The sequence below is a fragment of the Alternaria rosae genome (assembly GCF_020736505.1).
Source record: "Alternaria rosae strain MPI-PUGE-AT-0040 chromosome Unknown BKA58scaffold_11, whole genome shotgun sequence".
Classification (NCBI taxonomy): Eukaryota; Fungi; Ascomycota; class Dothideomycetes; order Pleosporales; family Pleosporaceae; genus Alternaria; species Alternaria rosae.
The window spans coordinates 127,019-147,591 of NW_025763580.1; the positions used below are offsets into that span (position 1 = coordinate 127,019).

The 20,573-nt window shown below is 52.8% G+C and overlaps 10 protein-coding genes across 10 annotated transcripts; 5 read left to right on the forward strand and 5 right to left on the reverse strand.

The window, feature by feature from the left end:
- Positions 1-1,122: 1,122 nt before the first annotated feature.
- BKA58DRAFT_49551 (uncharacterized protein) lies at positions 1,123-3,779 on the forward strand. The gene is made up of 3 exons (XM_046175378.1): positions 1,123-2,069; positions 2,119-2,826; positions 2,884-3,779. The coding sequence occupies exons 1-3, from the start codon at positions 1,387-1,389 to the stop codon at positions 3,719-3,721; spliced, it is 2,229 nt and encodes a 742-aa protein (XP_046020712.1). The 5' UTR covers positions 1,123-1,386; the 3' UTR covers positions 3,722-3,779.
- BKA58DRAFT_49566 (uncharacterized protein) lies at positions 3,780-4,903 on the reverse strand. Its single transcript, XM_046175379.1, has one exon. The coding sequence runs from the start codon at positions 4,554-4,556 to the stop codon at positions 3,837-3,839; it is 720 nt and encodes a 239-aa protein (XP_046020713.1). The 5' UTR covers positions 4,557-4,903; the 3' UTR covers positions 3,780-3,836.
- BKA58DRAFT_49822 (uncharacterized protein) lies at positions 4,822-6,250 on the reverse strand. Its single transcript, XM_046175381.1, has one exon. It carries the CDS (start codon positions 5,825-5,827, stop codon positions 5,087-5,089), a length of 741 nt encoding a protein of 246 aa, XP_046020714.1. The 5' UTR covers positions 5,828-6,250; the 3' UTR covers positions 4,822-5,086.
- Position 6,251: 1 nt separating this feature from the next.
- Positions 6,252-8,017, forward strand: BKA58DRAFT_49540 (ATP-NAD kinase-like domain-containing protein). The gene has a single exon (XM_046175377.1). The coding sequence runs from the start codon at positions 6,534-6,536 to the stop codon at positions 7,797-7,799; it is 1,266 nt and encodes a 421-aa protein (XP_046020715.1). The 5' UTR covers positions 6,252-6,533; the 3' UTR covers positions 7,800-8,017.
- Positions 8,018-9,329, reverse strand: BKA58DRAFT_49539 (zinc finger protein-domain-containing protein). Its single transcript, XM_046175376.1, has one exon. The coding sequence runs from the start codon at positions 9,223-9,225 to the stop codon at positions 8,236-8,238; it is 990 nt and encodes a 329-aa protein (XP_046020716.1). The 5' UTR covers positions 9,226-9,329; the 3' UTR covers positions 8,018-8,235.
- A 1,383-nt stretch (positions 9,330-10,712) lies between these two features.
- On the forward strand, positions 10,713-11,855 carry BKA58DRAFT_414563 (uncharacterized protein; the record flags this gene model as incomplete). The annotated part of the gene is made up of 1 exon (XM_046172496.1): positions 10,713-11,855. The coding sequence occupies one exon, from the start codon at positions 10,713-10,715 to the stop codon at positions 11,853-11,855; it is 1,143 nt and encodes a 380-aa protein (XP_046020717.1).
- Positions 11,856-12,455: 600 nt separating this feature from the next.
- On the forward strand, positions 12,456-13,940 carry BKA58DRAFT_299583 (uncharacterized protein; the record flags this gene model as incomplete). The annotated part of the gene is made up of 4 exons (XM_046166908.1): positions 12,456-12,834; positions 12,884-13,387; positions 13,469-13,848; positions 13,899-13,940. Coding segments are annotated over 4 exons (1,305 nt in total), but the record flags the coding sequence as incomplete, so codon positions are not given.
- A 125-nt stretch (positions 13,941-14,065) lies between these two features.
- On the reverse strand, positions 14,066-15,635 carry BKA58DRAFT_405692 (uncharacterized protein; the record flags this gene model as incomplete). The annotated part of the gene is made up of 2 exons (XM_046171913.1): positions 14,066-15,389; positions 15,574-15,635. The coding sequence occupies 2 exons, from the start codon at positions 15,633-15,635 to the stop codon at positions 14,066-14,068; spliced, it is 1,386 nt and encodes a 461-aa protein (XP_046020719.1).
- Positions 15,636-17,224: 1,589 nt separating this feature from the next.
- BKA58DRAFT_444045 (uncharacterized protein) lies at positions 17,225-17,836 on the reverse strand (the record flags this gene model as incomplete). The annotated part of the gene is made up of 2 exons (XM_046174030.1): positions 17,225-17,716; positions 17,774-17,836. 2 exons carry the CDS (start codon positions 17,834-17,836, stop codon positions 17,225-17,227), a joined length of 555 nt encoding a protein of 184 aa, XP_046020720.1.
- A 1,091-nt stretch (positions 17,837-18,927) lies between these two features.
- BKA58DRAFT_449188 (uncharacterized protein) lies at positions 18,928-20,330 on the forward strand (the record flags this gene model as incomplete). The annotated part of the gene is made up of 3 exons (XM_046174301.1): positions 18,928-19,096; positions 19,143-19,495; positions 19,608-20,330. 3 exons carry the CDS (start codon positions 18,928-18,930, stop codon positions 20,199-20,201), a joined length of 1,116 nt encoding a protein of 371 aa, XP_046020721.1. The 3' UTR covers positions 20,202-20,330.
- Positions 20,331-20,573: the final 243 nt, after the last annotated feature.

Sequence of the window (20,573 nt, forward strand, 5' to 3'; positions counted from 1 at the left end):
CATAGCGACGGTATCGCGCTCTCTTTGATTGCAGCTTTAGCTGCATATTACGGTTGGTCCTCCTAGGGCTTTGATTGTTGGAAGAAACAGCTTCTCATTGGCCCATTAAGCTCGTCTCTCATTGGACAACAAGCCGCCAAGATGTCAGTACGCCTCTATTAGGCTTAGCTCTTCCTTTTTTAAGCCTAGCTCTAAAACACGTAACGAACACTAAGCTAGAGGAAAGCTTCCTTTACAGGCACCACCTGCCTCTATTCTCTTACTATGCTATTTAGTATAGAGCTCTCTAACAAATAAGCATTGCAGGAGAAGTACAACTTATGCGCTGAAGCTGCACCCTCTTCAGCTCCGTTTACGGGCTGTACGGACTATTTTAGAAGCCACTGCACAGCTTTCTCTCAACGGTCTCAAGAATGACTGGCACTTTCCCCTCAACCTGGTCAAACTCCCATCTGGAGTGCAACCCCTCCAAGGCGTTCGAAAAGACTGCGAAGGTGCTGGAGATACGGAGGTTCGACTCGGCATATCCTTCTTAGGAAACGGCTACTTGAAAATGCGGATACCAGGCAAATACATTGCTGAAAAGAAAGAATAAAGAAGACATCTTACATTCTACGGCATCAACCGCACATGTCCGCCACGAGAAGTGGAGAGTCCCGAACCGCTGCCACGACCCGGAACACCGCCCCCACCGGGAGGGTTCAAATACAGCAAGAGAGGCAATCTGGTTCGTATATCGAAGTCAGCGCCGCAGCCAGCGCCGGCCGAGCTCATAGATGGCCCTGATGATGAGCTGGTGCCTTCAGACGAGGAACTGAAACGAAGGCTGCTCAAAGAATTGACCGATAGCTTGTTCATCAACTGGCCGGACGGCAATTAGAGATTTAAAGAGTTTCCGATATCTATGCTTGCTCACATGAACGATGTATGGGATGCAATTCTCGACACGCCATATTCCGGTCCGATGTTCCTGCTCAGCCTACTCCGAAGCTTGCCGGGCCGAGCGTGCATCTTGCATAGCGGGTTGATGCTTCCGGTTGGTGTTACACACAGCCTCGTTCGTCTCTGCGCATGAGTGGCGTGGTACAAACCTACGTGTTACGCTCTTAGCCAACGAATCCTCTTGCACTTAGGCGCGCGCTGACGCGCCATGTAAAATTCAACGAGGGCGCATCCAAGGGTATACATGGCCCGCTATCCTCTTGAACTCTAGATAGTTCAACAACGTATCACGGTCGGGTTAGTTACGACTGCCCCACTTTGTGTAAGAGCGCTCTAAAGCACAACGAGCGTGCCCCTAGAACCCCGATTTCTGGTGCTCCAGATCCCCACGCATCGCAAACACTTCCAACCTGCCGGACTTCCTCTACTCCGCTATCCGTAGCAATGGATGTTTGCAAAGACATCGATCAATATGCGCAGTTCATGCAAAAGCAAAGGCGCGTGCTCCAGGACGCCAAGAGCAAGCAAGGCCAGCGTCCTCGCGATCGCAAAGATAGAGACAAAATGCTGTTTGAGTTCATGATGGCGTCGATGTCAACTGTACGAATGAGTGGTAGGGCTAGTAGCAATGGCGAACAACAGATACAGTCGTCGTTCGTTCCATCAGCTTATCCACCTTGCACCACCCCTCTCGACGATTTGAAGTCTATCATGATCGAAGACCTCCTACTTGAGACGCATCACCGCGGTCGCTATCTGACGTTGAGAGCCATCACGCCGCCGAATCGCATGACAGCAATTTTGGTCATCGTGGAAGACGAACGCGAGGATGTCACATTATTGCAAATGTACCAGCAGGAGGATGAGACCAGTCATCCAGCCGTTGATGTCGTCGATAAGGGCTCGATACTTATTGTTAAAGAGCCCTTCTTCAAGGTTACGGCATCTGGAGACTACAGTCTGCGAGTGGATCACCTTTCCGATATCATATTCCTCACCGACGAGGAAACCATGACTCCCACGTCGTGGAGACCGAGACTGCGAGAGATGAGCAGAACAGCGGATTCATTGAAGCTGGAGGGGAACATACTCGTAGGGAGAGGGAGATACTGGCGAGCTATCGAAAAGTTAGTGGGATCTACATTGAACAAGTGACTGTGCTAATATACATGCCAGGTACTCGGACGCTCTAGCCCAAACAGCTATGCCCAAAGAAGTCGAAGTGATCAGGCGGAACAGATCACTCGCATACCTCAAAACCAAACAATACGATGCTGCGCTTGCTGACACCGGCTACCCATCCTTCAGCGAAGAGCCGTCGGAGAAAGGAGTGTTCCGTGCAGCTGAGGCACTTTACCATCTCGCTCGTTATGATGATTGCCGTCAAACTCTCGAAAAACTTTGCGAACACTTCCCGGCCAACAAAGAAGCAGTTGCCACACTTACTCGTGCTCAACGTCGATGTGCTGAGAGTAGCACCGGTGAATTCGACTTCAAACTTCTCCAAGCCGAAGCAAAGAAGTATCGTCCTCCTCATCTCGATCATGCTACGTACGTGGGTCCGCTGGAGGTTCGGAAAGTGAAAGGGAAAGGCCGTGGCTTGTTTGTTACCAAGCCCGTGAAAGTTGGAGATCTGCTCCTCTGCGAGAAAGCATTCAGCCATGCTCATGTTGACGAAGAGAACGAAGGCAACGCACGCATTTCTCTTTTAATGAACGTCGAGACGGACAAAGGCTTCTTGGGCGGCCAGGCTGATCTCATTCAGCTGATCACGCAAAAAACGTTCAAAAATCATTCAACGGCCTCTGCTTTCACCGACCTCTATCATGGCGCTTATGGAGCTGTTGATGCAGAATCCGTTGATGGACAGCCAATTGTAGACACGTAAGTACGTCCTGAACCCGAAGACAAGCGACTTGGTATTAACACTTCACTTTTCAGTTTCCTCGTCGAACGAACAATGACCCTCAACGTCTTCGGTAGTCCTATCACAAGCCTGAATAGCTACAAAATGCTCAAAGATAACAAGGAATCGAAGGAAAAGGCACACCATTCCTGTGGCATATGGATCAAAGCCTCATACATTAACCACAACTGTCTCGGCAACGTCCGTCGGTCATTCATCGGCGACATGATGATCGTACGCGCGAAGAAAGACATGGAAGCTGGTATGGAGTTGTCGTTTCCATACGAGGCCCCGGATGGCGACTACACTTCCAAGATTGGTCAAAAGTTCAAGAACTGGGGTTTCGTCTGCAACTGTGCCCTGTGCGAGGACATCAAGAGTACTAAATCTTCTGAAGTCACCAAGCGGCGAACCTTGTTCGAGCAGTTGGATCGACTCTGTAAGTCGTCGTCGTCGAGAGGAAATGCTTTCAATGCAAAATTTCAACGTTTGCTTGAGGCGCTAAACGAAACCTATGCTCGTCCGGCGGAAGAGGTGCCTCGACTCCTGCTCTGGGATCCGCAACTGTTGTTGACCCGAATCTACATGAGACAGCCTGATCTTGCCAAAGGCCTGGAATCAGTGGGTAATGTCCTCCGGATTCTGGGCTTCAGCACTACTGGGCTCGATCGCACGCCCGCAGCTTTCGTGGTCACAAGGTGGGGTCATATAGTGGACCACTTGGTGGAAGCTTTCCTACATGCACGATTGGCACTTGAGCAGTTGAAGTTGGGGGACAAGGCGAAACAGGCGGATCTGTATGCACGTCTGGTGTATCGAGTGGTGGTTGGGGAAGATGCGTCTTTTGATAAGACGCATCCTAGGTCTTCTTAGGTTTTCGAAGAAGCGAATCGCATGCGTTATAGAGTAAGCTCAATCATGTAGCGGTTTCTGGAACCTGATATACCTCTGTTGTATCTATGGAACAAACTGAACGATCAAGGATCTACTACACTGCAACCCAATCTCCACTCCGCGTTGCCCACCGCTGCTCAAATTGATTTGTCACCTCCGATTCATACCCTCGCAGCCGCTCAGCGGTTGCTCCGCTTACGTCTCCCAGTACCGCCTCAGGACACCCTTCAACAGGAAAATACTCCGCAATGTCCTCCACCGTCCAATACATCAGACACTCCCTCCCTTCCCCCTCCCTCGCATACATATACACCTCCACCAAACAAACCCCATGTCGCAGAACCCGCTGAAACCGCCAGCTCAGCCAAACCTCCTCTTCCGCCCTCCACGAGTCAAATCCAATGCGCAGCCCACAACCCCGTTGCAACAACACCAGAGGAGGCGCTGTAATAGAAGTGAATGTGTGATTCTGCGGACCGCGCAGTAGAATCTGACGGATAAGCTTTTCATCCCGCATAGTGAAAGACTTACACAGGGCGAGGCGGAAGGTCTGTAATACCGGTATGCCGAGGGAAGACCATCGGAGGAGTCTAGTTGTGCTGCTTGGTCCCCAGGGTGGACTTGGGGTGAGATGCTGTATGCAGAGGATGGCGTGATGGACATTGCGGAACGCGGTTTTGATACGGGCGCGGGTGGTGTTATCTTTCTCCTGCTGTACTTCTATCTGCTCTGGAGACAGTGATTTTGTCACGCGAGTCATCATGGTGATGGACACGGATAGCGCTTTATTGAGCAATTGATCCTGCTCCAGCATTTCCTTTCGGAGACGAGTACATGCCTCTAGTACGCCGGGCTCCGGCGCGTTCTGGAATGCCACTTTGACCACGTCGAAAGTAGCGTAACTGGTATCATTGTACCCCTGGGTATCCCAGAGTCATTCAATTTGTAGGTCGCGGGAAATCCTGTCGTAGATGTTGTTTCGGAGTTCGCGCGAGAGGGCTAAAAGTTTGGATGGTGTCTTGTTCTTTGCAGGGCGAGAGAGATAGTTGCCCATCTTGACTAACGTGAGGTAATATTGGTCTAGGATAAAGTTCTGGATAAACAGTGTTTGACCCGGACGTGCGAGAGGTAACATTTATTTGGTCTTTGCTGTCAAATGTTTGTTAAGATGCTTGTCTCCTATGTGCTGTTAGTCAATCTGACATCACGCAATGCCCGCCGATTATGAAATGCAACTAAATATCATTCAAGCCCATTCCGGAGAGTAAGACCCCAGTTCGAAACACCAGTCCAGTCCAACATAGGTATAATATCAAAAAATCCTCGTCCAAACTCTCCATCACGTTACAACCCTTCCCTGAACACACTTCTCCGGCTCTCCGTCGGGCTATTCTCGACACTGTCCACACTGCCCGCTTTCCTATGCTTGCTCACGCTCGGCATAGTCGCGGTGGCACCACCTCGATAACTTGTGTCCGCATCGAGCACCGGTCTGGGACTCACACCCCTCAGACTCGCCGCGTTGTCGTCGCCAAACGGATTCCTCCCACTCTGCGCATCAAGATGTTCATCGTACGAATCGCGTGTGCGGCTACGACCGCGACTTGGCTCGGCGTTGTTGTACGGCGTAGGATTGGCGTAAGGATTCGCGGTCTGTCCACCGTGGGTAGGCGCAGGTTCATGCAGACCAAGTTCCTGCTCTTCGTAGTATGCCTCGTCGCCCACGCGCGAACTCCACGCCTCATCAGGATCAAGACGACTTCCCGCGCCGCGGCCCCCACCGACGCCGCGTCCTCCGCTGTAGCCGGCGTCTTCGTAGCCGCTCCCCGTTGTGTACCGGTTGTTTCTGTTCTTAAACTTGCGCACTTGGGTGTCGAACCAGCCTTTGATGCCGGTGGGGGCAGGACCCGGGTAGTTTGAGGTTGCGCCAGCGTCAGAGGAGCGGCTGAAGGCTACCATTGGGTTCATGGAGGGTGGTGGCAGGCCATTGCGGGATGCGTTCCAGCGGGCGTAGAAGTACCATCCGAAGTAGGAGAAGGAGAGGAGGAGGAGCAGGATTATGATGAAGACTAGCCAGCCGTTCATGGTTGCGGTGGTCGTGTGGGTTGTTGTGGGGAGGGATTAGGGTCGCATGTGCGGTTTGCTTATGGTGGGCGCGATTGCGCGGATCCGATGGGTTTGCTGTCGCTGAGGCGGACAGTCGTGTCTCCAAGAGCGGGAGGCGATGGGCCTGATGGTATCCCGACAGGCGTAGAATGCGACGTCGGCTGGCTGCGCCGCAATGTCAATTTGTTGGTGTAGCTGACAGGCGCGGCTGAGTTCCTCCAGCCCGGGCGGCTGCTTCGTATCGCCAAGTGATGACGTAACCCTTGCTGACGCCGCTGCCCAAATATAACAACTGTGAATACGACGGAGAAATTCCTTGCGATCTTAACAACGACGGGAAGGAATGTCTAGCCCCTATCATCAAGATCTGTTTGGGCAGAAAAGTTTCAGATTGATGCGTGCTTTTCGTCTCACGACGAGGCCGTTATTGAAGATGACGCACGCGGACTAGCGTCTACCGTAACGAAAAATGGGGCAGGTGGGATTGCGCGATTGGGCAGCGAGCCTATCACGCCTATCTCCACACCATGAAGTGGGTGACATTGCATACCGTGAGATCTGGATGTTTGTCCCTCGGATCAACTTCTGGCAATAGTTACATTGATCATCATCTTACTCGTTCGCGATCGCACTACACCAAAAAGTCCGCCCGAATCATTCATCGCACCAGGTCAAGGCATCCACCATGGACAGATCTGGCGGGGACGATCAGCATCGCAAGATCGTATTCACGACTCAAAGCGTCGACGGCGAGTCAGAGGCTGTTGTTACATTGCAAGAGCACAAAGATCTCACGAGACCACCTTTCTTGATCAACGTATCAACACGACCTCGCAATCAACAACTCCCATTCTTCCTACCAGAACAGCGCGAAACCCATGTTATCATCTCTAGTGGCTCCGGTCATGGACTCGCAGATGACTTCTTCTCAAGCGCGGTCCGTCCGATCCTTGAAAGCATATATGGGGAGAAGGGGTCAAAAGAGACGAGAATACATACCACGGAATCGCCAACTAGCATCTTGGAGATCACAGACAACATCCTCTTTCCAGCCGCCAATGAGGGAAAACCTATCCGCATCATTCTCCTCTCAGGAGACGGCGGCATCGTAGACCTTGTGAACGGTCTTTCGTCCGAAACACCAAATTCACAAACATATATCCCCCCACAAGTCGTCATCCTCCCTCTAGGAACAGCAAACGCGCTTTATCACTCCATCAACGCCGGAGGGAACGACACATGGGGCCTCCCCGCTCTGACATCATGGGAAGCAAAACCACTACCCATTTTCACAGCGACGTTCTCCCCTGGCGCACGCCTCCTCGTCGACGAAGCACGACAAGAGCAGGCATTACCAAAAGATTCGCAGGGTAATGGAATCTTACATGGTGCGGTCGTAGCATCCTGGGGCATGCACGCCTCCCTCGTCGGCGACAGCGACACAACCGAGTACCGCAAGCACGGCGTCGAACGCTTCAAGATGGCCGCGAAAGAAGCTTTATACCCAGCTGATGGGTCACCACCGCATCCCTACAAAGGCAAAATTTCCGTCTTGAGAGAAGAAGATCAGTGGACTAGTCTACCGGAAGAAGAGCACATGTACGTCCTTGCAAGCATGGTCTCGCACCTCGAGAAACCTTTTTGCATCTCCCCTGCTACCAAACCCCTAGATGGTAGTTTGCATCTTGTTCATTTCACCCCGCGGAGTGGCGATGAGGTCATGGGTATCATGAACAAAGCGTATGATGGGGGTAAACATGTTGACGATGAGGACGTTAGATACGAGAGTATCGATGGGTTGAGGATTAAGTTTGAGGGTAAGGAAGAGGACGAAAGGTGGAGGAGGATATGTATTGATGGGAAGATTGTACGGTTGGAGGAGGATGGGTGGGTGGAGGTTAGGCGAGTCAAGGAAAAGAGGGTGTTGAATATTGTTGTGTCAGGGCAGTGATATGGATCGGGAGGGCGTTTACGTTCGATGAGCAACAATACAGGCCATGAACGAACGAATGAACGACTGATCTGGATTTTTACGGAAGCGAGGATGTTCAGAGTGGCGTCCTTCCTAGTTGCTGGCTCAATCACCGGAGTGCACGTTAGCATTATCTCTATATTGCTTCCTCCACCTTCTAGCTTCCATTTTCACACCGACATCTCATGCAGTACATGTGATACCCGATTATCGAATTAATCATCAAACGCGACTGCGGCCGAAGAGCAATTTGGTCCCCCGCCGTCTCCCCTTCATCGGGCCCCCTCCCGTTTCTTCCCTTCATTGGGCCCTCCGCAATCAAACAGCCGAGTTCGAGACTCAGGTCGTTGCTCATTTTTTTCCACCTCTTATTTTGGCTTTGCAGAATCACGGAGCACAATGTCGCCCCTTCCATTCACTCACGTCGCTCTTCTTGCCTTGCTGCACGCCGACTTCCTTCAGCTTCGACTTGCATCACCCATTCCTGCGGGAGGTACAATATCTTCTCACCTACACTTCTCTCTTTATCTATCAACATTCGCCTGCTCACGCCCAGGAAATGCGCCTTAAACGCTTGCCACAGTTCAGTTTCAACACTCGTATGGCCGTACGCGAAGGGTCGCGGAAAGTACGGGTCGTTGCGCCAGAATGCGTGGACTGCTTGGGCAATTCCGTCAGCGTCTTGAGTCATGTGACGTACACAGTCGTAGTCCAACATCCATATGACGAGGCCTTGGTCCAGCAGTCTGAAGATGGGAATTGACGAGTCGACTGTAACAGTAGCGGTAGCTGGCGCAAGCACAAACTCAACATCGTTCGCATCGACTTCGGCTTTCCAATAGCAGTGCGCGAGCGCCTCAGCGGGAGCCTTCGCGATAGACACAGGATCCAGACCTAGCTCTTCCATTTGGTCAACGCAAAGACCGTAGTTGCGCAGATTGAAGAACATTCCTGGCGGGCGTCCTTTTGGTCTCCGCTTCCCTGTGTACAGCCTGATAAGGCAATCTTCACCCCTCTTACTCTTCCTTGTGGCATCCCTCAACGACTCACGGCAGTACTTGTCAACAAGCATCTCGCGATTGGGTAATCCTACAGCAGGTACTCTCTCCTGCCTATAGCTTCTGCTCACCTCTTCGCCCGGAGGAAAGCGAGAGAGATTACTATCCCACCATGCATCATCAGCCTCCAGGACCTCATAAGACTGCGGTATTCGCACAGGCAACGTGTGTGTGGTGTCTGCTGCGATGACTCGTCGGTGCATAATTTGGTCGTTGAAGACGGAGCGGTTCGTATGCATGAGTTCGCGTTTGATCACCCAGTTGGCGTCTGCGAGTGTCCAGATGCTGCCGCAGCAGCCTCGGCCTATTTCACGGAAGGTGCTTGAGTTGGAAGTTGGTGTGTTCATGTTTTAGATGAGTGGTTGAGCAACGCAGGTGCGCAGCTGATGGGATGTATACTCGCCTTTGACTCACAGCCGACATGCGAGCGTACCCGCAAGACTGAAGTTTGGTAGCCATTCTTTGGCAGAGCGTTGTGCCGTTGCCGTTAGGAGCCGCATAGCACGAACCACGGTCGAGGTCGCGATAGCTCCTGCCCATCGAGCCAAACAAGCGTCAGGGTCTCGACAGAGGCAGGGACAAAACTCTGCGATTTCCTCCCAGATGTTTCCCCACCCTCCGCTCTTCATCTTCGTTCTCACGCATCTGCATTGTTTCTGTTTTCATTTTTGCAGCCAGATCGTTCCTGTGGATACTCCAGCACGTCTCGAATGCCACTAGAACACGCTCCCTTGGTTTACAGACAGCACAGTAGCAGTAGCGTTCATGCATCGTCCTGCTTCCATCGACCCTGTGTTGCATGTCAATAAGGGATCTTTTCTTAGCTGCTACAAGTACGACCGAACAGGCTACCAAGATCGTCAAAAGAAAGTACACTCTTGACTCTTTATCAATGCGAGCCATCTGCGCTTTCACGAGAACGACAGCCCGCGACTCTTGAACCCTTGGCTACACTCCCATACTTGCCGGCGTCCAGGGGCTCCGCGGGGTCGAGGAGATTTGATGCCTCAGGTCTTGTTGTTTCCGAAACATGATTATGCCGTCTCGTCGAGGATCTCAATCTCTCCCATCTCAACTCCCAAGGGTCCATCGCCGCCGTGAACGTGGCATCGGACTAGAGGAACGACAGTAGGATCATTTGTCCTAGGCTCAGCCGCTTGGATGCCAGTCGTCGCGTCCGCCCAGGAGCACAACTTGGCGCAGTCACGCTACGTCTTCGGAAGGTGACGATTCCGGCGTTAGGCAAAAGCAAAGAAAGGCACCAAGGACATCAGCACTGGCGTCGCGGCATGTGTCGAGCTTCGGCTTGGTGATTCGAAGCCATGTATGGCTTGCGACGGTGAGAAGCTGATGAAGTTCAGATTTCCTGCCCCCACCAGCACCTGCATGGAGCTGATAGTTGCCGGCGACCAAGCTGCAAGCCTATAATTAGGCTGATCCACAGCGGGCGCCAACCGCCCTACAGGGCCGCCATGATGAAAGCGATCGAAAGCAGACCGCATTGTCAAGCAAACAGCGCTCGCAAGTCATTGATCGCATCAGTTGCAGCAGGGTAGAAGAAAAAGAAGATTACTCGCGCATCTTGGGTGTTTCTGACATCACATGCACGTGCATGACGCGTTTCGTCACGGCGATCTTTGGCTGACAACCCGGCCACGGCTCAGCGCCTGCAAACCTACCTACACAAGCAGGGGTACCGTCAGCAACGTCCTTATTACTTCCCACCTTTGCCGTCGTGGCGCAGCTTCTGCTCTCAGATCGTACCCTCAAGCAATTGACCCAGAATCCTCACACTTACATCGGCCCTACTCGACACTGATCGCCCGCCATGAATATGATGCGCAAGAAGACGCAGTATGTGCAAATCACGCCAATACCTAGTTTTATACCGCGCCAGCTCGCAATCGACTTCCTCCACAGCCACGGCGAGATCATCGAGCTGAACCCCCTCGTCACCGGCCACGAGCCCATCAAAGCACCGCGCGACGCCCCCGCAGACGAATATTACTCAACATGGTACGAAATATCGCAGCGCATACAATACATACCAGGCATTGGCAAGATGGGCAGCGGCGCAATCAAGTTCCGCGGTGTCTTCCACGACCTGCCGTTCGGGCTTCAGACACACACGTATGCGCCTGCGAACGTCGACCTGCGCCAGAAGTGGCATATTGGCGGCAACCAGATTGGCGAGCCACCTGAGCCGAAAGAGCTGGGTTCGGGCGCGCCACCAGAGGGACTCTACATTCGACAGGATGTAGAGATCAAATGCAACGTCGCCATGATGAACTTTGTCAAGAAGGAAATGAAGGCAGCTTGCACGATCATGATCGAGCGATTAGTCAAGAAGGCGGAGTTGCTCGACTCGGGCGCGCTCCAAGCGATGATGGAGAATGGGCGCATGAAGACGGTCAATCCAGCTGATCGCTTTACTTACGGCCACACGCCTCCGCAGCCATCCCCAACCCAACCCTACCAGATGCCCATGTCACCGCACAGGCAAAGCCAACAATGGGCGCAGCCCGCCCAGCAGCATGGTCCTCCTGTGCCGCCAAAGCAGCTCCTAGGTACGAACGACGTCGTAATGGAACTACCAGGCGACTTCTACCACCCTCAGCCGTCCCCATCCCACCTCTCCCCTCACGACAACCGCGCATCTTCTGCCTCTGAGCCATCGCAATACTCCCCACAGCCACAAGATGCACGCTGGTCGACCGCATCGCACAGCACCGCCAGCTCACGTCCCAGTTCGTATGCGCCTTCAGAAGGTATGCGATCGCCAGGGCTAGAGCAAAAGGCCTTCGCAGCTGAGCTGCCAACGATGGAAGAAACAAAAGAAGAGCACAATGGTCACCAGAGGCAGCCAAGTGGCCAAAGTGGTCATCAGGGATATGCATACAACCCGCAGGACTATGCGCGGGCGCCTGGGCAACAGCAGTATGCCAATCCTCCATACCCGGCGTATGGGCCACGGTAATTGACGAATGCGTCACACTTTGGTGTTTCTTGGACGTACACAGGCAGTAATGTTTTTAAAGAGTTCGGTGTTTGTATGTTGGCTGTTCGTCTACCTCTATCACGATTTACGACTTTCTGCGAAATGCTTTTCAGATATCCCCTTCCGTTAAGTAATGCAATGATACTATTTCCATATCCACAGACTCGCAATTTACAGTGTGTTCTTGTACAAATTGACTATCCGGAAATGGGATTATAGGTCTTCGGGTTCATCGGTCTTGTACTTTGTTTGACATCGAAGTAGTTCTGGTACTTTCCCAACGCCTAACTTGCACACCAGCATCGAAGGACGAATTGCATGTGACAGCACCTGTAGCCTAAATAGATCGACGTCGCAACGTAATAAGAGACCCTCGTTACTACGCTGCGTGAGTACGCTCGTGGCCCGTGCGCTAATACACGGTCACGTAGACTTACTGCGTCCACGCAACAGAGCTCGCCGTTTGGTCCACAATACACCAGCTTGATACCTCGCATTTGATCTTGGCTAACGTACCATCTACATTGACTTTGCCCGCATATGTCGCGGCAACCCAACATGCGAGACTGCGCAGTACAACCAGGTCCCTATGGTCCAAACAACCCTCCGCCGCCTCCGTCCGAGCCCCCGCCCAGAGCAAGCGAAATTCGGGGTCGAAGTTCCGATGATGTGGATGGTGAGAGAATGCAAGGTCGGCGCCGTCCACAGCTAGTTGTACGAAAGCGTGATTACGCCCGGGCCGAAGAAGAACTGCGAGTAAGACAACGAGATTGTGATCGCAGTCGTTCGCCTGCCCGTCATCAGGATATCTGGGATGAGAAAGGTCGCCGTGGTGAGCGAGCCCGGTATCGAGAACGCTCACCGCTGCGTCGTGAGCCCGTGGAGGTGGACCAGCAGCGAGACGATCGGAGGCCAGAGAAGGCAGAGTACCAACGGTGCTTTGCTTGTAACAAGAAAGGTTTGTGGTAACTGCAGACTCTCAACTCCTCCTTGCTAAGATTGTCAAGGCCATAGAGTTGCTGATTGTAAAGCCGCCTTCACCGACAAGAAGGGTTGCTTTCGATGTGGAGAACGAGGACATATTGCCCGTGCTTGCAAGGTTCGAGTTGGCCAGATCAAGACGGATGTTGGGGTTGCTGCCAATGAGTCGAAGGGTATGGCCGGTCGATACGGTGACCGGGATGACGATAGGTATCGGTCGCCCAAGCAGGATGCTGTTGATGGACACATTGCCGATTACGCCTTCCGAACCGGTCGCATGAGAGATGCGAGTCGACTGGACGCTCATATCCAGCATGTGTACGGCCAAGATCAAGATGCACAGCAACATCATCGGGATCAGTCTAGTGAGGGGCCTTCGCGTTCAGGCTACTTCGTCGAGGACGAAGTGGACTGGGACGACGACGCACTGGAGACGGACGATATAGCTCCCGCAGTGAGAATGAGCACAGGGCGCAAGATTCCGCAGCCTGAACAACTGACGCACGAGGGGCCTCACCGCCATCATCAAGGTTCAGAAGCGCATATTCCGACCGCCCAGCATGCACCAGTTCAGTCAACGCACCGCAAATCCAGCCAAACGCCCAGTACAGCAAAGTCAGCCAAAGAGCCCAAGCTAGGCCTGCCGCACCTCCAGGATGCTGACACAGAGGAGTTCCCACCGACAGCCCACGACCTCCGCGGCTACGACTACCGTATCTTCACCACGTACGCCAGCAAGCCCAAACCTCAGCGCTTCGTCAACGGCGCCAACGGGAAGGTCGCACCAGGAATGTACGGCTCCGAGCAGCGCCATGATCTGGGACTTTGCTTCACCACATACCTTACGAAGAAACGCTGTGAGATGGGAGTCCGCTGTCCTTGGCGCCATCATCCGCTTTCGAATTCTGAGCGCGCTTGGATCATTGTATACGGCAAGCAGAAGGGAAAGGAGTTCATTGAAAATGTTGATAGGTGGTGGTCATTTCCTGAGGTAAGCCGTTTGATACTGTGCTTTTGTTGGGCTTCGCTGACTCTGATAAGGTACCGGTACCGGGTGCGACTATGCAGGGCCTGGGTGATGACGATAACTAGTTGCCTTGCTCATCCAGAGATGTTAGATATAGGGAGACTGGAGCGAGTGGCCTCTTCAGCGGTCTTGAGACGATAGTGAGACGAGTTAGTTTGGGCGCGCTGGCGTTGATTGAAGGCTACGTGAGAGCCCCGCCTCGTGTATGATACCAGCCCCGTATATCGTCGATGCCTTGAAGTCCAATGAGCATCATATTAGCAAATGCATCAAGGTCATCAGGCTGCGCGCCCCTCAAGACATCCGTGAAATCCAGCTCCTTGATGACGAAGTGACTCTTGCTATTCCACGCCATGGCAAAGTCGAAAGCGCTCGATGCTTTCCACAAGTGCGCAGAAAGCGTGACGCGGTTCTTCAAAGAAAGCTCTTTAGCGCAAGATCTCATCTGCCCGCTCAACAGAGTGTATATGACGGTAATGTGAAAAGCTACCAAGGCCGTGCGTCTGGCTGACTCGCGGAAGATGTACGATTTCCAGGCTGAGCGAGCGGCTGTACTGGGATAGAGTGGAAGAGTTGCTGGAAGCTCGGGATCTTCTGCTGCGATGGGTAGAAGGACGACGCCGACATCTTCAAGATGCGGTATCAGGGCGTCGGCTCGGGCGTATAGTCGTATGTCGCCCCCAAAGATGAGCATGATCTCGTACAACATCAGAGCCTGTGTACGAGCTAGTATCTCAATGGGTGTAGTTGGTATAGCAGTGGTTATGAGTTCTTCTGCGCGACTCGTGATGAACCGTGCGACGTGCTCAGCATTGTTATCGTTCATCGTAATGTAAAGGGCACATGCAGCGTGTGCATCTTGTAGTGATCTTGGCATATGGTCTTCGTAAAGCAAAGGATGAGCCCATGGTGTGCAACATTGCTCGACCATCATCTTTGGCGCGAGTTTGACGAGCTCAATTGAGTATTCCACTCTAGACTTTGCGAAAGGCGACAGGTGTCTCGATGAGAAGGGCTGTTTCAAGGGGATAAAAGACTTTTGTAAGGTCCCTTGATTTTCCTGAGGAGCTGGCGTGTTCAGCATGTCTGTAAGCGCGTCGAGAGAACTTGTCGCGGTACAAAAGTCAAAGTCTAAGATGTCTGCGGTGGAGTCGGCTGGCATTGCAGGCAGGTCGAAGTCGAAAGCAAGACCGCCATCATCTATTTCTAGCATCTCCATTGGCGCATTGGATGGGCTCAAGTAAGGAGGAGTCGCAGATGTGCTGGCCTGTGGAATTGGGGCCTGCGACCGAGGCTGCGGAGGGTAGACGCATGATAAGTGCTGCCTGGCGCATCGTGCGCAGTGAGGCTGCTCGAGACCACATTTCCGTTTTGCCTTTGCGCATTCTGAGCATGACTTCTGTCTGCCTTGGGAGTTGGCGGTGCGTGATCGATCTGGTGGCATGATGGACTCGTCTGTCGCTGGCGAGGAAGGAGGTGATGCTTGCCACGCCGCGGTTCTTGGCCTGCATCATCGTTAGTCAGCGCTAGTGGGTCGTCTCATTTCGGCCCGGACGACTCTTGAACTCTTGACGACCTCCGAATCCCCCTTCCCTCGATTTCTCGATCTATGAGTGCCCGCTTCAGCAATTACTATCAACAACGGGGCGCTCTGTCCTCGCGAGATACCAACTTCAGGTTATATCATACGCACCGCACATGACAGAGACGAGGAAGAATTGCCCTCGTGTATCAAGGCGCCAGCTACCCATGGTGGGAATGAGGAAGTGTATTCTCAGAACATGAGAGATGCGGCGTTCCGTTGACAACCTTTGTGCTGTAGCTAGTGCAGCACAAGAAAACTTTTGCGCGACGTGACTTCTAACAAAATAACATTTGTCAAGGGTTCATGCAAAATTAAACAGAGTCGGGCTAGCAGGGTGGATTACGTTGCTATCTACCCTTTCTACACCAAACTCGCTGGATCTATGACTATCGTTTCTTTTGTCATCATTCCTACTTCTCCCTCGACAGCTTGTCCGCCACGACGATTCAATGCATCTGTAGACTCACTCATCTTCCAGCTCGCTTTCTGACGAGCTCCTCTTAGCGTGTCCTCGGTACCAACTCTTCATCCTGTATACCGCGTAGGCTGCGGCGACCATGGTCCAGAAGGCAGCGTCGGATGCGGCTTGCCTCGCAACATCGGTTGAAGACTTCGGTATAGTTGGTCCCTAGGGGTGCAAGTGCACGCTGCGATTGGCCCTTCCAGGACTTCCAAGCCGCCGCGAAACCTATCATGAAAGCTGTTGACACAAGCCGAACGCCTCCAAAGACGATCGAAGATGATCAAAGAGCCATAACCGCCCATCATGGGGCTGGTGCATGTTGCGAAGGCCGAACCTGCGGCAACGCTTACTCGCTTGGATGGCAGCTGCTGTACTGCCTATGAGACGTCAGTACCTCCCGTTCACGACGCATTCCCTGACGTTACATACCTACAACGGTTCCACCTGGCCCAAAGCCTATGGTCAAGAGCGCTATCGTTGTGGCCGCAACCGCAACGGAAGGCACCACGATCAGTGCAAACCCCCAAGGATGCAAATCGATCTAATAGCCAATGGCATTTGCAGTACCAATGAATCCAAGCTGCGAGACCTTCTAGACAGCATCTAGTGCGGCGTTTTTTATTTGCGCGGCTAGAAGTGCGGCCTCATCGACGGCGCACCTCCAGAGGCTGTTGATACCAGTAGTCCATGTCGCGCAGAGGTCGCCGTCTCCGGAGAGAATTCGCAGCGTGTGGGCGTTACCTCTAGCATCTTCCGCTGCTGCCACCGGCTCGTCACTGTCTTCACTCTCGTCTGCGGGATGTTCATTCGTTTGTGCCACCGTTTCTGGCTTCTCTTATTCGTGGGGAGCCTCGTACTCAGTGTCTGGCTGCTGTCGTGGGACAGGCTCTGCTCCGGTAGCTGTTCGCATAGCTCGTGGCATCGCAAACAATCGATTCATGAATAGCTCTGCGATGTCGCGTTTGTGTCGGAAGGAAATGGCGTCAAGGACATGTGCGGTGTCAGGTCGCCAACGTGGTCCCTTGTATAGCGGAGCTACGGGGCGGTGAAAGTGAACCAATCTCACCGTGAAATATAATCGGGAAGTAGCAAGAGGCCTTTTACATCACTTTTCATGCCAGCAAGAGCCGGTGAATTGGTGAGTTGTAGTCTGCGTGCTATCGCGGCATATCCTTGGGGACAGAAACAATCTATCGAAGGCCATCTGGCAGCCGCATGACAGTAAAATACTACATAGGTACTTCGCTAATGCTGACCGCGGTAGACCAGAATGGCGTTTAATCGCCATCTTCTTAATGATCTATAGGCAGACAGCCTGTCTCTTCGGCGATAAGCTTGTCGACCTCGTCCTCAATGAAAGCGCGATGAATCTCTATGGCCTCTCCCAACTCGCGCATCAACCTGTCCCGCTCCCACAAAGTCCAGGTGGCAAGATCGCGACATGCTTTACTCGCCTTATCCCGTGCCTCCCTCGCCAACTCTAGCTCCTGCTTCAACTTCGCGTTCTGCTCTAGAATACGCTCATGCTCCTCCTTGATGATGCGGTCGGATCCAACTGCGGGCGCTGTGGATCGGAACATGGACGGTGGAGCGCGGCTGTGTGGAACAGGGAAAGCCGGAGCCATGGAGTATGGACCATTGCTGGCGCTGCCGAGTGAATCTAACCAGTCGTTCACCTGATACGCATGATCCTCTTGATGTGCGGGACGAAATGTGAGACTAATGGTGCGTTCGGGATTTTGGAGGCTCGTATGACCAGAGACGGTGGCTTGGGTGTATCGCTGCTAACTTTTGGTCAGCTCTGTTGTTTTGATATGAAGATGTGTCAGTGAAAGACTTACATTGGCAGCAGTCTCTTCTCCATCGTCCTCCATCCTATCGGTATCAACACGATTCGGCTCCATCCCGACGCGATGGCTTCTTCCAAGATGATTGCGGTACCTGTATGAACGTGGGTATCGCAACTACGCCAGGAAAGGCGCTGCGAAGGCGGAGACGCGTTGGTGATAGAGTACTATACTCACGTGCTTGCTAAGTGAGCGCCTGCGTTAGCGTCTGCTAGCGCACTTCTCTGTATGTTTCAGCCCTGCTTCCCTCTCCCACCTTTCCTCTCGCTACCTATGTTGACTTGATCTGACTCCACGCGCAAAGCACCAGCTTACCATACGAGCTGACGAGGACTGCACGGCCGACTGGGGTTATGGCAGATTCGAAACCAAGCCCTCCATGGTCGGAATCTAGACGTCGCAAGCCTCCATCCGGTGAGCTGTGGCTATAGGTGTTTTTTCTATAAGTGCGTGGGGATGCCGCCGCGGACCAAACAAAGAAGCCCTTGCGTGAACGACTTCGCATCCTGTATTGTACTCCAAGGCATCCATCGCCCACCAACATCCTCCCATTAGTACGTTGTATCTCCCCGCCTCACTATCGTCGTAAACTGCATGTGTTAACGTAACCCCGTAGTCCTTCTTGCTGTAATATCGCTCAAAAGTCTCAGAGCTCGCTCGCCCACGCAGTTTCTACCACCAGATGTTGGTATCTTTGGCTCATCTGGCATAGTACAAGACACCTTCACGATACGTAATAGTCCTACATACAGACTCTCACTACGCTTTCACTGCTTATAGGTCGTCTTACGTTCGTTGCGGTTAAGGTCATTTCTGTGATCTGGGATCATTATCACGTATCACCGTTTCTGTTGAGCCTTCGTCTTCTCTGAAGGCTATGACTATCTTGTTCAATACGGCACACTCACCGTGAATCCATTAGCTTTAAACCTAGTTGACCTGGCGTTAAATGAGAAGTTGTGACGGTCTGTAGTAAGAGAATGAGTAAGATGATGTCACAGCCACGTGATCCCGGGTCACAGTCGTGCCTACTTGTTCGGGTACGTAGGTGAGAGCAACACGCCAAGCCAAGACTCGTTGTTGTGAACAAACACCCAAACACTCGAGATACCCATGCCCACAGACTTGACCCACCCCGAAACATCGCGATGGCCAATCTGTACCTGATGCAAGCCTTGTACGCCCCGAAGCCGCCTCTCCCGACACCCACGCCCGATGCTCTTGCGCTCGAGGGAGGCGAGGCGAGTCAGTCGAGACAGTCTGCAACGCCCGAGCAGGCAATACACGATGGGCGCCGGAAGCTTATGAAATTCGAAGGTAAGAGCCCCGAGAAGCAATTGCACACTCTGCTGACCCATAGCAGAATCGCCTGACCCCGACTCTGAAGCGGTTGAGCGCTGGGAACCGACTGGTGCCAATGTCCAGCCAGTCGGCATCAAGAGCGAATCCCCGAGATCCGACGCTGCGGACAGATTCTTGCAATCGCTCCCGTCTTTTCCTGGCGACATTGCTGTTACGCCTTCTTCGCCCTCGTCAATAAGACTGCCTGCTGGCCTCACGTACCCGATTGAGCGATACCTACCACCCGCGGGACCATACTACGACCAGAACGCTCTCCTTCCCATCTTTGGCGCGATCTTTTTCAAGTACAAACCCTGCATGATTTGTTGGACCTGCCACCCCGCCGCAGGCTATTCGACCACGTCTTGCGGGAAGGTATGCAAGGTCTGCAGAACCCGCCGCCACCCGGACGAGGTAAGAGTTGTCCCCAATTTGCTGTACCAAAGCTCAGCGTATCTTTTAGTAGCAATGCTGACATAGGTGCTAGAACTGTTCCCTGTTCTACTGTAACAGAGATTGGTATCGCCAGCAGGAAATCCCATGCGGTCCAGGGACTGTTCGAGATCGACAAATTCGTCCCGACAAACAAGAGCTTGCTGTTCTCAGTCGTATCGGTGTCTTATTCCAAGCACGTGGTCCAAACAACACTGTCCTCATAAACTCGATGCATCCTATTGTGCAAGACTTCTACAAAGACAAGCCAAGGTCGAAGGCAATGATGCGGAAGATCTTTGAGGCAGACCCAATGCATCGTTCGACGTCCATTCCATCTCGAAGTGGGCCAACGCTTGTAGCGAACGCCCCTCCGCAGCAACCGCTCCCGCATCCGATGCCATACAGTATGTCGAGGACAGCCGTGGACAACCGCCTCGACCCGCGTCTCCAGGGTCGCGTCTCCCATGGCGCGCCTGCCCAATTGACACTTCCGCAGCCCGACACCCCCAACAGCTGCGAGATCCCGACTGACCCGGAAGACATCGAAAAGAAGCTTCAGGAGCAGGAAGTCGAGAATCTGAACTTGAGAATGCAGGCAGTCGTGAAAGATCGTGAGATTCGGAAGCTCAGGTCGGAGCTTGAGTAGCTGCGCGCTCAAACTGCTAGTACTGGTGGCGCATAATAGATCGTCAGAAAGTGGCCTTGTTCTTTGGATACTGCGTACGAATGGGCTGATGATGGACCTGGAAGGATGTGCATGTATGTATAGGAAGACAAATTTATCCAGTCTTTGGAGACTACACGTGTATAGGAATGAAAGTTTGCAAAATGCCAAAGCAATGTAGACCTCTAAATCAATTTCGTCTGGCTCTTTAGAGAGCAGGTAACGAGTCCTTTGCTCGGATGGTGTGGGAGTATGGCAATGTGAGGAAGGAAAATAAAAAGGCGTCCTGGAGTCTACACATGTATATGAACGCGCATTGACAGCAATTTACCGCGATGTAGACCTCTGAGCTAT